Below are 16817 nucleotides of genomic sequence, written 5' to 3' on the forward strand. Positions count from 1 at the left end.
AAGTGACCTCTAGTGGCTGTGCGGGGTAGGGCTGTGGTATTACGCAGTGCGCTGAGGTCATGCAGACATGCAATAACTTGTAAGATATTGTTAATCATTTACCATTAAATTAATATATTGTACATTTTGAACAATCAAACCTGATATTCACATGCGACTTCTGATATACACATGATGCGGGCCAGTTGAATCTTTATACAAAGAGAGGATACTCTTTGCTTTAGGTCACACTGTCAGGACTACATTTGAGGGGATGCTGCCATCTACTGGACTATGGAAGTATCAGCTGTTGACTTAATAACTATTGAGAATATTAACAGAAAGTATTTCCACCCTTATTTTTAAAGCACCATTTACTGGCTCTAAAAGCCAACCAATCAGCTTGTTGCCTGTTCTTTGTATGTGCAGTGTAAGCAAACTTCTGCATTGGACAACACATACACGCACGTATACATGCACATACACAGAACCACGCAAATAGACTCACTCACTCACTCACGTCTACAGAGTCATGCATGAGACAGAATCCAAAGGCAGTTTACTTTGTCAACACTTAAAAGGAAATATATTTTTAAAAAATGAAAAGAAAAAGAACAACATTTCATACCGAAGAGCTGCTTTTGTCATTTGCAGAGGGAATTTACACAGGACTTTAAATGGTAACACTTTTCTTGAGGTGGTATGACAACCCCTACGTAACTCTGTCATAAACACAACATAACATTTGACGTTGGGTGCCACAACAGTTTAAGACAGGCATTACGCCCTGCTTAAGACAGTGTTCAGAAGATGTTATGCCTTGCCACTTCAAGTGAAGCATTATGAAGAGTTTATGTCACATAATGAGCTCTTTTAAGGATTATTATACACACACTGGCTCTTCGTATTCACTCGTATGACGTACGCACCATCAAAACATTTACACACAATAAAAATCTGCAGGAATCCATCTCCTTCCATTGAACTTAAAACAGTAATAATCTTTAAGACGACACAGTTCGGAAATGGTGGAACTGGATTGGATGTCCTACTCCACATCCCCTCCCCAACCATACCCACAACGAATCAAATGAAGACAATTTACAGACACGGCTCACTATCAAGGGGGTGGGGGCGGGGTCTAATAGAAATCGTCCATTGAGAAAGTTCACCAGCAGGTCTGGGGGGGTGCATAGGTGTCATAGTCTTCTTCCCCCAGCCACCTTCAGGCGATCTTTGTTTATTCTTTTTTATTTTTTTTCGTTCTCTCCATCCTCCAGTGGATGTACCAAGCTCACTGGTGAGGATGCCAGTTCTTTTTCGTTGTTGGACGTGTTCCAAACCCTTGTTTGTGTCCATCAACCAGCACAACTCATCTCTGATGCATGGAGGATCTCTTGAGAGAGAGAGAGAGAGAGAGAGAGAGAGAGAGAGAGAGAGAGAGAGAGAGAGAGAGAGAGAGAGAGGAGGGGGCAGAGAGCGGGGGGAGAAAGAGACAGAAAGAAAGAGACAGAGTGGGGGAGTTGAGGGAGAGGATGAGAGAGAGAGAGAGAGAGAGAGAGAGAGAAACAGCACCTGTCCTCTCCATAGTCCATTGTGCAAACTGAGATGTAAACAAAGCGAGTAAGGAACAAGGGGAGAGTGTGGGCTACGATAGGGGACAGGAGGGGTAGTGTGCTCCTTCAAGGGGTTTTGATTGACAGATACAAGGGCATCAATCAAATAAATACATGGTGTTGCCGGGGGGGGTAGCTGCTGCCGAGTTTCCTGTGCTTTTATATCTGGACTTGGTGCCACTGCGGCAGCGTCAACTGTGCTGGAAGGACCTCTGCTCGTTTCCCAGGGCGCGGAGCAAGGAGGGTTAAGAGAGGACCAACATGATTAGGGGTCAGAGAGCACAGCTAGCTTCTGGGGGACCACAGGAAATGCCTTCTAAGGCAAAAAAAAAAAACACAGACACCCACAACAACCGTATGTCTTAAGTCTGTCCATGCTCGTTATCGCCTCTTCGAGATAGCTGTCTCTGACGATAAAAAAAGAAAAAGTATAAAATGTCTACGATATCACCCTCCTTTCCCCTTCTCTTCCCTTCCACTCTAAGGACAGGACCTTATTTATTATTTATCTATTATATATATATATATGTATATATATACACACACAACATTGTGCCTTCGAGGCAGTCGATAAGGGGGGGAGGTGAGGGGGTGGGGGTGGGGGAAACAGAAGTCACTGTTTTGTGAACTGAGGTTTCAAGAGGCGCTGGGAGACTTTTTTTATTTTCTTCTTTTATCCACAACAGTTCCACAGAGATGCATCAAAAAGAAACAAAACGGTTGTCTGGGTAAGGGGGGGCGGGGGGTCGGAGGTCGGCTGGGTTAGCCGCAGGTTGATTGGTCAGTTGGATGGTGGTGGGTGGGGGGTGGGGCTAGTAAACCCACGACACAGGAACCCACTGGGATGTGGTGCAGACTAGATCGACGGCCTCCTCCAGGTGGCGTATAGTGTCGTCTATCTCGTTGTTGATGATGGTCTGGTCGAAGTAGTGCGCGTAGGTCTTCTGAAGGCCCTCTGACTCCGTCTGCAGCCTCTGAAGAGAATCATCCTGCAGGAGGAGAGGAGGGAGGAGAGGGACGGACTGAGAATTGATGACTAATACTGAATACGCGAGAGGTAGGTAGTGGTCAAATGACATACGCATCTGCGCACGCACACACGCAAGCACACACACACACACACACACACACACACACACACACACACACACACACACACACAAAACACTAGGGAAGGGTCCGATTCAGGCACAGACAACCAGACTACCGGTACACACTGAACAAAAAAAAAACATTAACACACACACGTACGGTATGTGTGAAAAAGCTACACTAGCAGGCAAGGCTTGTGGAGTTAGAAATTGGAGTGTGTGTCGAACTTATTGTAAGGCATGGAATGGAACGTGGAATGGTATTAAATAAGTGTTTGATCAACAAATGAGCCTGTCCTCCAATTTCTACCTTCACCAGCCTCCCGTGTACACTACAGCTGCTACCTGGAATGTTCCAGTACTTACGGGCACTTTCCTGCACCACTTGGGAAGCTTTTGGGTGCAAAGGAAAAGGGCATGCCAAAGAAAATCAACAGGCAAACACACACAGCGCAACATGCAGCGTGATAGACAATTACATGAACCACAACCCAAATACAGGACTGGTACAGTAGCAGGACTTCATGCACCTCTAGCTGAGTGCCATAGGCTCCAGGGGGGTGGGGGGGGGGGGTGGCAGTGAGAGACGACTTTTGGCGACGAATTGCGAATTGTCATTATAGGGGTATGGCACTACCATTTGAAGTACGTTGACTGCTGTGGAAGGACAACAAGCATTGGCCTCAATGAATGGAAAGACTGAATGAGTGAGAAATGTAGAATATGGTATCCTTACCTCGTTCATTCCAGGAGTAATGGTCGGAGCTGCAATAAAGACGACGTAAGGAGCGAACTCGGCTGTCCTCAAGACTTTTAGTGCCTGAAGAAAGAAACAACAGATGTTTTACTGACTGACTGACTAATTCACTAGCTAACCTCACTAACCAACTACTAATGAACCAACAAACCCACTAACATACTAGCTGACTAGCTTATTGAGACGGTGACCTGCTTGTCCATCTCCCCGTGACACACACTCAACTCACACCCGCAACGCACACATATATATACACAAACACACACACACACACACACACACACACACACACACACGAACCTGGGGCTCCACATCCAGTATGGAGATCATGCCCTGCTCATGGATCTGGCGGATGGTCTCCAGCCGGGTGCCGTACATGGCGTCCTCGTGACTGCCGTACTCCAGGTAGTCGTTGTTGCTGATGTCCTGCATCATCTGGTCGTGGGACACAAAGTAGTAGTTCTTCCCATTCTCCTCGTCCTTTTTCGGAGGTCTGGTTGTGTCTGTACAAAGGGAGAGAGAGAAAGGTGGGTGAGTGTGATATGATATGATATGTTATATGATATACAGTATATCTCAAAAGTGAGTACACCCTTTAGATTTTTGCAAATATTCTGTTATATCCTTTCAGGGGATGACATTATCCTACTGAAACTTTGATATAACTTAAAGTAGTCAGTGTGCTGCTTGAATAACAGTATAGATTTATTGTCCTTTGAAAATTACTCAGTACACAGCTGTTAATGTCTAAACAGCTGGCAACAAAAGTGAGTACACCCCATAGTGAACATGTCCTAATTGTGCCCAATGATGTTGTTTTCCCGCCCTGGTGTCATGTGACTCGTTAGTGTTACAAGGATTCAGGTGTAAATGATAAGCAGGGCTGTTAAATTTGGTGTTTTGGGCACAATTCTCTCTGAATGCTGGACAACATGGCACCTCATGGCAAGGAACTCTCTGAGCGGCTGAAAAAAAGGATTATTGCGCTTCACAAAGATGGCCTTGGCTATAAGAAGATTGCCAACACCCTGAAAATGAGTTACAGCACAGTGGCTAAGATCATACAGCGGTTTTCCAGGACAGGTTCCACTCGGAACAGGCCTCGCCAGGGTCGACCAAAGAAGTTGAGTCCACGTGCTCAGCGTCATATCCAGAGGTTGGTTTCCAAAAATAGACGTGCGAGTGCTTCCAGCATTGCTGCAGAGGTTGCAGAAGTGGGATGTCAGCCTGTCAGTGCCCAGACCATACGCCTCACACTGCATCAAATCGGTTTGTATGGCCGTCGCCCCAGACAGAAGCCTCTTCTGAAACCGATGCATAAGAAAGCCCGCAAACAGTTTGCTGAAGACAATGAATCCAAAAACATGAGTTACTGGAACCATGTCCTGTGGTCTGATGAGACCAAAATAAACCTGTTTGGGTCAGATGGTGTCCGGCGTGTGTGGCGGCACCCTGGTGAGGAGTACCAAGACAAATGTGTTTTGCCTACAGTCAAGCATGGTGGTGGCAGCATCATGGTCTGGGGCTGCATGAGTGCTGCCGGCACTGGGGAGCTGCATTTCATTGAGGGACACATGAATTCCAATATATACTGTGACATCCTGCAGCAAAGCATGATCCCCTCTCTTCGGAAACTGGGCCGTAGGGCAGTTTTCCAACATGATAATGACCCTAAACACACCTCCAAGATGACAACGGCCTTGCTGAAGAAGCTGAAGGTTAAGGTGATGGACTGGCCAAGTATGTCTCCAGACCTAAACCCAATTGAGCACATGTGGGGCATCCTCAAGAGGAAGGTGGAGGAGTGCAAGGTGTCCAACATCCGTGCGCTCCGTGATGTCGTCATGGAGGAGTGGAAGAAGATTCCAGAAGCAACCTGTGCAGCTCTGGTGAATTCCATGCCCAGGAGGGTTAAAGCAGTGCTAGATAACAATGGTGGTCACACAAAATATTGACACTTTGGGCACAATTTAGACATGTTCACTATGGGGTGTACTCACTTTTGTTGCCAGCTGTTTAGACATTAACAGCTGTGTACTGAGTAATTTTCAATGGACAATACATCTATACTGTTATTCAAGCAGCACACTGACTACTTTAAGTTATATCAAAGTTTCATTAAGATAGTGTTATCCCCTGAAAGGATATGACAGAATATTTGCAAAAATCTAAAGGGTGTACTCACTTCTGAGATATACTGTGTGTGTGTGTGTGTGTGTGTGTGTGTGTGTGTGTGTGTGTGTGTGTGTGTGTGTGTGTGTGCGTGCGTGCGCGTGCAAGTACATGCGTGTCTTACGAGGAATGGGGTAGGCAAATCGGTCTGCATGCTTGGTGATGAGTGTGTTCTTGATGTGCCTCCTGCCAACTCCATGGGCACCTGGTAAAGAGATAAGAGAGAGAGAGAGAGAGAGAGAGAGAGAGAGAGAGAGAGAGAGAGAGAGAGAGAGAGAGAGAGAGAGAGAGAGAGAGAGAGAGAGACATAAACAAGTATGGGGTGAGTTCCTTTTCAATTCCATCAATTCGAGAAGTGTTTTGAAACTCCAATTAAATTCCTACGCTTTTTCTCAATTTACAGTAGAATGTAAAGAACCCACAAAGTTTAGTTTTTTTTTATTGAATTGTAACAATTCACTACCAGAATTTATGGAACTGAAAAGGAATTCGCCTCAACTCTGGTTTGTGCTGGCCTTTTTTTTTTAAACGTTGGTGCTCATTGCTACTGACATGACCTCTGTTTGTGTCGACACGAGGTGAAAGTCTCCAAATTCAAAGAACACTGAAAATACTGAACTGAACACTGAATGGCTACATACCCAACAAGACCAACGTTTTCCTCTTGAACGCCGGCAGCTTCACCACCTCTTCATACGTGACCAAATCTAGTTGGTCAAAGACTGGACACAGAGGTAAAGGAGAAGCATTCAGTATTCACTGAATCTCTTCAGGATCCGTTCAATAGTTCATGTTTGTGACAGACTTAAACAAACAGGGAGATAAACAAAAAGACTCGGGAAAGAAAAGAAAAAAGTCACAGGGAAACAAGGACAACATGGAGATAAGAGGAGTTGGGAGGATTATCTGAGGCACATTCATTAGTATTCATCTCCATCTCGTTTCCTATAGATTTGTCTTCTGGGTTTGTTTTCAGACACGCAGAAAGCTTAAAGACATCCCAGCCTGACCTCATTCATCATTTTGTACAATATCTTATGAAACGTACTAAAAGTAAGTCAGAGAATCCCTTAAGATGTTTATGCTAATGGTTGCTAAAAGTAAGTCAGAGAATCCGTTAAGATGTTTATGCTAATGAGTGCCAACACCTTCCACCGATGCTAACCACTCAAATGAATGCCGTAACACTATAACAGCCATGGGTGGGTCATTTGACCCTGTGAGTAATTTTTGTTGGATCCTCCTTTCATGACTTTTCCTAGATATGTGCGTTCTACCACCCAGTATCCTTACATAATCACATCAGGATAAGCTAGTATAAAGCTATTTTGCTGTTTTTCTGTGTAGGAGGCAGGCAGATTTACAGGACGGCCAACTAGTAGTCGTTGTGTGTAAGTAGCAGCTTCCCATTTGACCCCCGTAGCGGCTTTTATAGTAGGTAAAAAAGGCACGGCTGTTCTAGTGTTAACGTAACCCTAACTCCAACCCTTAGTGTCTAATACTGCCTAACCACCACGGAGATCGCATCTTTACGTGAACATCTTTACGATTATACACAGAGGTCACATAACGTAAACATCTTTTACTATTCTGGGACATTTCTTGACGTACAAAATTGATAATGAGATCACAATGGACATCCTGGCTATGGCAACAAACCAAAGAGGACGATTCCATAAGTTCACAGAGCAAACCAGGTTACTGATGCAGTACTCAAACAAGGAAGACTGAAAAAGGCTGACAAAAAGAAAAAAGAGCTGAGAGGGAGAGAGAAAAGGGGGGCAGGGGGGGCGACATCATTCAGAGTTACTTACATGCAGCCAAGCCATTGGGTAAGAGACGGCATGAAAGATGGACAGAAGGAGGGAGGTAAGGAGGGAGGGAGGGGTTAATAAGACCTCTTAAATAAAAAAAGGAACTTAAAAAAAAACAATACAGTACATACAGTAGCTCCGAGGCAGGGTGGTTAATCGCAGGAATGTTAGACATGAAACATTCAGTCAACATTGAGACAACGGTTAGAGTTAGGAGCTCTTTGAAGGAGCAAGGGAAGGCCTTTCTTATAGGGGAAAGACAAGGAACATAAACCAAAGAGAGACATTTTCTCACATTTCACAGACTATATGCTGTACATTATGCATGATTTGAGTTATTCATCATCCCAAAAGGGGTGAGAGAATTAGTGTACCATAAAGTGTCAAAATTGGGCCTAGCCTATTTTTGGCCAAGTGAATGAAGTTGAAAGACATTCAACATTCCATATACGACATTCCAATCTGTAATACAATAGACAATGGTTGTGTACGAAATATTTGTAGATCATCAGAAACCCAGTTCTTCAATCCGTAGGCTGGTGATCTCAATGGTGAAGGCAGACAATTGACTATTAGCATTGACATCTTCACTCCAGTCAGAAAAACAGCATCAGCATAGCTCCTCCCCGTGGCAACCATGTATGGGTTTTTGTAATAGGATAATGGTGGAAGTAGGGCGTACCAGGATAGCCGAACCTGTTAGCATATGAACTAGCTTAGCTATCTTAAGACGTTACAGCAGCTAAGCTGAGCTCTCTTAAGATAGGTTACAACTGCTAAGCTTAGCTCTCGGGGCAGATTTGTGCCGTGGGTTAGTTTAGAGAGTTTAGCGTGCGTGTCTTTGTCTTTTATCAACAACTACTACTACTGTGCCCGTCATGTTAATAAATCCATCACTGTGTGCATACTCTTGAGTGTGTATGAGTGTATATGTGTGTGCGTGCGTGTGTGTGTGTGTGCGTGTGTGCTTGCATGTGTGCGCGCGTACGTGTGTGTGTGTGTGTGTGTGTGTGTGTGTATGTGCCTGCGTGCAGGTGTGTGTGCGTGTACGTATGTGTGTGTGTGTGTGTATGTGCCTGCGTGCAGGTGTGTGCGTGTACGTGTGTGTGTGTGTGTACCTGCGTTGTGCTTGGCCAGGTACTTGTCTTTGTACTGCTTCTTCTTCTTGCCAAACCAGGTACAGCTGGCCTGCTGCTCCTGCTTGGTCTTCTCCATGGCTATACACGCCACGCGCCTGGGGGGGACGACGACGACGACACAGCAAACAGTAAGAAGAGACAACTGATAATTGTTTACACATGCCCCCCCCCTCCCACACACATACACACTCACTCTCACACTCACACTCACACTCACACTCACACTCACATTCACACTCACACACACACTCACACACACACACTCACACACACACTCACACACACACTCACACACTCTCACACTCTCACACTCTCACACTCTCACACTCTCACACTCACACACAAACACACACACCACACGTTCTCTTACCACTCCTGTAGTTCTGGCGAGGGGATGAGTCCCGCCGTGGCGTTCTTGGTGTTCTCCAGCTTGCCCTGCCACCAGTTGTGGTCGTCCTTGCTGATGATCTGGATGATGTCACCCACCCGGAAGCGAATCCCCGCCTCCTTACAGGGGATGAGGTCATCCTTGGAGGGGTCGTACTCAAACTGGGCACGCACGTAGATCTGAGTGGTGATAGGGGAAGACACGTGATGAGTCAAGTCTGCTGGTTTGAGGGCATAGTGGGATTGTGATTGGTCAAGCTGTTAATGAGAGGGAATAGCGGATTGTGATTGGCCGAAGCTGGTACGGTGCATTCTGATTGGCCAGGCGGGTGATGACTCAACTTGATCAACACTCAACATTGGTAAACAGGCAGCGGAGGGGAGCTGAGAAAAGAGCAAATGAGCAACAGCAAGCAAGAGAGAAAGAGAGACCGGAAAGAAACAGAGAGAGAGAGAGAGAGAGAGTGAGAGACAGAAAGAGAGAGAGAGAGAGTGAGAGAGAGACGGAGAGAGAGAGAGAGACAGAAAGAGAGAGAGAGAGAGTGAAAGAGAGTGAGAGAGAGATACAGTAGAGAGAGTGAGAGACAGAGAGAGAGAGAGAGAGTGAGAGACAGAAAGAGAGAGAGAGAGAGAGAGAGAGAGAGAGAGAGAGAGAGAGAGAGAGAGAGAGAGAGAGAGAGAGAGAGAGAGAGAGAGAGAAGAAAGAAACCGCTCTGGCTTGCTTTCGCATGGCGACAGCTTTAGCGCAAATGTTCAGCCACACACTGCTGAGTGAGCTGGATATTCTTTTTTTGGGGATAATCTGAAAAAAATCTTCATTCTTTTCAAGCAGCGGGGGGATTTGCCACCAGTACAATGAGGGATCTACTGCCAGAAAGAGGCTTTTTGAAGGAGTGATCTACTGCTACTGGGATCCGTTCTGGGAGATCTTACCTTGACGGACATTTTGTCCTTGAAGGCGGGTCTGGAGATCTAAAGGGTTGAGAGCATCACACACACACGCACACACACACACGCACACACATCATGCAGTAGAAAACGTACGGGACATCGACAAAGGAGGTTGGATGTGTGTGTGTGTGGGGGGGGGTGGGGGGGGGGAAGAGGGAGACACGCTGTGGACAGCCAAAGCGGTGTATCTACTGGTGTGTTTTGACGCAATCTACAAATCAGCAGAGGCATAGGATATGGGGAAAGAGGGGCCTACGGACACGAAAAGGACTTGGCTCAAATGGGTCAAGTGAGGTTTTACACACACGTATGAAGTACATGCTGTGAACATAGATATACACACTGTACATGCTTGCGCTTACACACACACACACGCTTACACACACACACACACACACACACACACACACACACACACACACACACACTTGCGCACACGCGCACACACACACACACACACACATACACACACACACACACGATGAAATGAGTAGCCAAAGCCATGTGTGGGGAGAGGAGAGGAATGGAATGGAATGAAGGAGTGAAGGAGTGGAGGAGGAAAGGGTAAGGCTCTCACCTGCCGTCCTTTAGGCTGAATGGTGGAGGGCAGATCCTACACAAACACAACGCAGGACCTTGAGTCAACACACAAACACTGACAGAATCCATTGAAAAGCTGGAATAACACTTCCATGAAGTTGATGGAGAGGTTGAGACAGATCCTTACCAGGATTGAGCTGGTGACACTGGCATGTCCGTTGGCAGGAGATTGTCTGGACAGATCGGGCGACTCTTTCTGCAAATCACCCACAAACACATCAGACAAACGCACACAGTAACACATGACTACTAAGTAGACTGGAACACAGGTTGTCCTTACCTCACAAGAGATTGACTGTGACCGGTAGCTGGGTACAATCTTAAAGGTAATGCTCCCTCTCATCTCCCTCTGTGGGGACAAGACAAAAAAAATAGATGTTACCGTGAACAGTAAACCAAAAAGCAAGGGTGTTTGGGACACATACAATACATGTACAGTGGAAAAAATAGTGCTTTTGGCTAACTGGACGATCTATCTGGACCAATTAATGGAATTAAAAGGACAGGGGTTATAACGAGAAATGCTGATTGAAAAACAAGAAGAGCTGACTAGAGAATGGCTCTGAGACAAACTTGATAGAACGAGAGACAGGAACAAGAGGAGCTGATTGGACAGGGGTTACAATAAGAGGAGCTGATTGGACTACACACCAGCATCTTCTGGAGCTGTTCCACTGTTTGATTGGCCACGCTGATGCCGTTGATTTCCCGGATCTCGTCTCCCACGTGCAGCGTCCCTGGGGCGGAACAAAGGGTTGTGCGTGTGTGAGAGGAGAAGTGTGAGGAGTGAGTGTGAGGAGTGTGAGTGTGAGGAGTGTGAGGATGGAGTGTGAGGAGTGTGAGGATGGAGTGTGAGGAGAAGACAATCACAGCTGTTTTCTCTGTTTGTTGTTTCTTCTCAGCCTAAAACATGTCAATGTTGTGTGCGTGTGTGTGTGTGCATGTGTGTGTGTGTGTACCAACCGTAGGTTAGTCCAAGTTTGTTTGGACCAGACAAGGCGCACTTGTGTTCCAATGTACCGTACCTTGTCTGTGGATCATTCCTCCATGCATGATTCTGGCCACGATGCAGTGGTTGAGGTCGTTCATCTTCAGAGTGATGCCCTGTGGAAAGGAAATAAGACAAGCAGAGTGAAGATAAGTGTGTGTGTGTGTGTGTGTGTGTGTGTGTACCAACCATGGGTTAATCCAAGTTTGTTTGGACCAGGCAAGGCGCAACCCCCTGGGATCTGTGTGTTTGTGTGACTGTTAGTATATGTATGCCAGGAGGTGTGTGTGTGTGTGTGTGTGTGTGTGTGTGTGTGTGTATGTGTGTGTGTGTGTGTGTGTGTGTGTGTGTGTGTGTGTGTGTGTGTGTGTGTGTATACCTACCATAGGCTCGTCAGTGTTCTTCTGGAACTGGACGAGGCGTACTCGCGTGACGTTCTCCAGGTCCATGTCTCCGTTGGTGCTCTCTGGCGAGTCCCCGTTCAGGTAGGGTGAGGTGGGCGGGGGGGTCACCCTCAGGGCATCGTCACTGTACACCTCATGGGCCACCACATCGTGGGTCTGCAGCAAGGCCTGCAAACACACAAACACACACACACACACACACACACACACACACACAGAAAGTGTGAGAGCGTGCCGCTAAGGACAACAGCAATTGTCAGAAACAGAGGGACGTGTGTGTGTGTGTGTGTGTGAGGTCAGTTCAGGTCTGGTCAGCAAACAGAGAGCATGGCTTACACTAATCCTCTTTCCGCCACCACCGATTGTGTCAGTAAGCGTCGTCACCCCCTACCCCACCACACTATGCACACAGAGCAATAACATCAAAAGAAGAGAGAGGAGCCTAGCATAATGGTCCAGACAAGCCCCGCACATCTCTGAAACAGTGTCAGCAGGGACAATCGAATGGGACGAGTTCGGCTGCGCCCGTGGATGTCGGCACAAGCAGAAAAACTAGATATTCAACATGATGGGGAATGTATACTCCCTGTCCACCTACAAACAGCCTCGCAGATAGGTTTTTGTTGTTGTTGTTGTTGTTGTTGTTTTATACTGTAAACTATATTGAATAAATGTTTGTAATGTTGTCATTCTAAACAGGCTTATTTTAGCCCACAGCAGCAGAATGAGATGTGTTGAGTTGACGCCATGTGTGACGGGTCAAAAATACCTACTGGGTCAGCGACTAAGCAGAGGTAAGAGGATGGAGCACACTCCTCTAAGTGGAAGAGACTCCGACACATAGAGAGGTGAGAAAGAGATGTCAATCATTTCCTAGCACCAAATTCGTACAAAACCGCCCAGAATTCTGCCCAAACGTGACCTGCCACACCCACACTGATAAACGAGCAAAAACATCGCTAGTGCTTTGAGTTGTTTATAAACCATAAACCACTGAATAAGGACAAAGCAAGAACAGTGTCTTTACCTTTCACCACTGAAGTAATTTCTAAAAAGGAAGAAAACCGAGTTGTTTCCCAGTCAGTTCCCAGTCTCCACCCTTGTCTTCCAGTGGCTCACCAGTATTTTCCCCAGTGCTCCCAGTAGTGACTCCTCCCGTCTTGACCTGACCAGTACCAACAGCCTTTCTCTAATAACCCTTCCTGCAATACCTGACAGCCCCTCCTTCCCTCCCTCCCTCCCCCCTCCCTTCATCCATCCTGCTGCTCCGATCACTCCATCCACACCCCACCCTCCCTCCAATGTGGTCTGTTATGGATGCTAAGGAGCTTTGCTGTCACTTGGGACCCACTTCTTGCATACACACCTACACACACACACACACACACACACACACACACACACACACACACACACACACACACACACACACCTATACACACAGGTTTCTCCTTGCCACTTTTAATCCAGGCCCGGGGAGTCCTTTGTTAAATGTATGTGGAGTGTGTGTGTGTGTGTGTGTGTGTGTGTGTGTGTGTGTGTGTGTGTGTGTGTGTGTGTGTGTGTGTGTGTGTGTTTGTAAATAGATAGATACATAGATATATAGATATCACACCATGAAGTGAGGCTGTGTGAGGATCCTCCTCAGCTCCTTGGCCTCCATGTTCTCTGGGTAACATGAGATCGTCTCCAGTACCTAGAGCCAGAGAGACATCAATCAGTAACAAGTGCAATAGTGTATAGTGTATAACAACTTGTTTTTATCCCTTCATATCATTGGCTAATAATAGTAATAATACTCATAGTAAACGTGATAATTCATTGTATCACTTATAATTTACTAGCCTACAGTACTTCATAAATGTAAATAGGAAGAGAGAGAAGGAGAGAGAGAGAGGGAGAGGGTGGGGGTGGGGGTGGGGGGTCACCTCTTTGGCTCTCTGCACTCCATCACTGGGAGGGTTCCTGATCTGGGGGGACGACCTGGTGTTGATCTTGTCATAGAGCTGCAACACCACGGACAGACAGACAGAGACAGACGCACAGAGAGAGAGACAGAGACAGACAGACAGAGACAGACGCACAGTGAGAGAGACAGAGACAGACAGACAGACAGAGACAGAGACAGACAGAGACAGACACACAGTGAGAGAGACAGACAGACAGACAGAGACAGACGCACAGAGAGAGAGACAGAGACAGACAGACAGACAGAGACAGACACACAGTGAGAGAGACAGAGACAGACAGACAGAGACAGACGCACAGAGAGAGAGACAGAGACAGACAGACAGAGACAGACGCACAGAGAGAGAGACAGAGACAGACAGACAGAGACAGACACACAGTGAGAGAGACAGACAGACAGACAGAGACAGACGCACAGAGAGAGAGAGACAGAGACAGACAGATAGACAGAGACAGACGCACAGAGAGAGAGACAGACACAAACAGGTCATTCACAAGGATTAAAAGACCAATCTGGAACCACAATTCTTTGGACTTTTAAATGAATGATATGATTCAGTATATAGCCATTGAGTATTGAAGAATATAACTTATAAATGCCACATTAGCATAGTTCAACTGGCTTGCACCATCATAACCCAACATATAGGCTTGCTTTACTCCATTTGTTTGTAAACAATGTAATTTGTTAAGCATGGTTAAAACTATCATTTTGATCTCATGGATGGTCAGTTAACCAAAGCTCTATGAATATGAGAGGGCTTATATTTCTCCACTCTCACTTTGTTGATGTTGTTCAAATCCCAGATTATCATTATGTTTGAATCCCCCTTTATTATCAAGTTTTGCCATGTGTCTAGATGTGGTAAGGTGTGTGTGTGTGTGTGTGTGTGTGTGTGTGTGTGTGTACCACTGTTTCCTTGGGTCAAATGGCCACCTAGTGGGCGTGAGGTGAAACTGCAGGTGATGAGGCCTGTGCAAGTTTACAATTTTGCGCATGTGAATGTGTGCGCATGAGAGTGTGTTTAAGTGTGTGTGTGTGTGTGTGTGTGTGTGTGTGTGGCTAACTCACGTCCAGCAGTGTGTGCAGGTGCTGGTCCTGGAAGACGCTGTGAAGGAAATCCAGATCCTTCTCACTGCAGTCTGTCAGCGCGTGAATCTCCTCCAGACTGTCCAACACCTGGGATACTGCTCCTACACACACACACACACACACACACACACACACACACACACACACACACACACACACGTGTTACCTATAACACACATTAAGAGGTTCTACACATAAAGGTTAAGTTCCTACAGATACAAAGCCACACAGTTGAGGAAAGGTGTAGCTACAATTTGTCACACACAAACAAATAAAAAATGCACATAATGTAGCTACAGGAACACACACTTACTTAATCACATCAGACACACACACACACACATTCACACTCTCTCTCTCTCTCTCTCACACACACACACACACACACACACACACACACACAGGTGACTCCAGAAACGGTTTCAGCCCAGTGTACCTGCTGCATCACACACACATGCAGTACATTGCAAGCGATTAGATTAATTAAACCATACCCTATGGTCATGTATATGAATGTCATATATGATGGGTTAGTTCAAATATTTAATTAACAGTTCAGCCCCAAAGATCCAAGTTTGCTAGTTTGTTCAGAGACCTCAAATGTGGTACATTGACATGATGAGTCCAGGTCCCAAGTATTCTGTGTAGATGTGTAGACTCAGCAATATGTGACAGCATCTGGTGAAAGGGGAAACAAGTCGTCAACCGACCAAATGTTCAGACTTTTATTCAGAAAAATGTTATTAAATTTCAACGTTGTTGAAAACCAATGACACGCTCGCTAGCCAAGCCAAAACTTTGCAATGCAACAACGTTGACATTTATTTACATTTTTCAGAATAAAAGTCTGAACATTTTGATTGGTGCTGACCTGTTCCCCCTTTCACCAGCTGCTGTCACATATGTCTCAATGCCAAATGAATGGGAAACTATTTGAACTATGGGCACTATTTGAACTGAAGTGATGAAATTAGATGGTGCTCATCTATCCTGTCCATTTGGAGTTGACAATATACATAGCTTGGGACATGGATTCAAGTCAACATTAGACTACTTTTGAAGTCTGAAAATGTCTGACATACATTTTTATTGTGAAGTGAATTATCACTGAGATTAAACAGGTATTTGACTCTGAAGTATTTTTCGAGTATATTTCTCATCAGCCCACCGTTGATATGGTCCCAAAATGTATTTTCTTTTCTTTTATGTCTTAATGCCAAGTTGACATGACTTTTCCAGGAAGTGACTAGAAGCTTGTTATTAGAGGTGTAGCGGTAGACCTGCTGGAGACCTGGAAAGTATCACCCTCACACTCTGGATGTCCAGATGTCTTGTGGGAGACCTGGGTTCAAATCCGTCCGTCAATGAGGCTTGTAATGTAATGGTATTTAGAAACCATACTAATGGCAGACTGACAAGGAAAAATACAACAATCATGATTTATGAGTGAAATGACCCATTAGGACGACTCAAGTTTATATGCAAGACTATATGAGAACTGACTGAATGAATGACTGAATGAATTAAGTTTACACAAACGTCTATTGTTTCAAAGGATATTTCCTAAAAAAAAAAAAAAATGGAAGGTGTGCTTATAAACGGCATATAAAACAATTACTACATTATGTGTTGTAGTCTTGTTAAAGACAGTCTGGGATTTGTTATGCTGTTCCAATAGTAATTTCAATTCATTCCCGAAGAACATGACTAGTAAATGTCTTGTAAGCTTACAACTGTCTTACCGTCAAATATAATGTTGTTTTACTTCATTGTTTGTTAACAACATCTTTCTAAACAACGTAGCTTGAAAATATGTTTAAAACGATCACTTTTAAAAATCATGGATTGTCCTTCCACC

At 45.4% G+C, this 16817-nt stretch overlaps 1 protein-coding gene across 3 annotated transcripts in view; it reads right to left on the reverse strand.

Moving 5' to 3' along the window:
• Positions 1 to 2407: 2407 nt before the first annotated feature.
• LOC308152406 (peripheral plasma membrane protein CASK) overlaps positions 2408 to 16817 on the reverse strand; it is a gene marked incomplete at its 3' end in the record, with an annotated part of 42063 nt that continues 27653 nt past the window's right edge. For 2 of the 3 annotated variants that reach the window (XM_080525382.1, XM_080525381.1), the window contains exons 11-26: positions 14939 to 15060; positions 13827 to 13904; positions 13514 to 13594; positions 11878 to 12066; positions 11532 to 11610; positions 11158 to 11243; positions 10787 to 10855; positions 10634 to 10702; positions 10484 to 10519; positions 8939 to 9135; positions 8548 to 8663; positions 6257 to 6337; positions 5740 to 5820; positions 3744 to 3946; positions 3423 to 3506; positions 2408 to 2584 (exon numbers count right to left, since the gene is read on the reverse strand). In XM_080525382.1, coding sequence (XP_080381508.1) covers positions 2408 to 2584; positions 3423 to 3506; positions 3744 to 3946; positions 5740 to 5820; positions 6257 to 6337; positions 8548 to 8663; positions 8939 to 9135; positions 10484 to 10519; positions 10634 to 10702; positions 10787 to 10855; positions 11158 to 11243; positions 11532 to 11610; positions 11878 to 12066; positions 13514 to 13594; positions 13827 to 13904; positions 14939 to 15060 — 1748 coding nt within the window. The remainder of the gene's footprint in view (positions 2585 to 3422; positions 3507 to 3743; positions 3947 to 5739; positions 5821 to 6256; positions 6338 to 8547; positions 8664 to 8938; positions 9136 to 10483; positions 10520 to 10633; positions 10703 to 10786; positions 10856 to 11157; positions 11244 to 11531; positions 11611 to 11877; positions 12067 to 13513; positions 13595 to 13826; positions 13905 to 14938; positions 15061 to 16817) is intronic. The other variant, XM_080525383.1, reaches the window with a different exon arrangement.

The sequence above is a fragment of the Nansenia antarctica genome, assembly GCF_963989245.1.
Source record: "Nansenia antarctica genome assembly, chromosome: 3".
NCBI classification, from domain to species: domain Eukaryota; kingdom Metazoa; phylum Chordata; class Actinopteri; order Argentiniformes; family Microstomatidae; genus Nansenia; species Nansenia antarctica.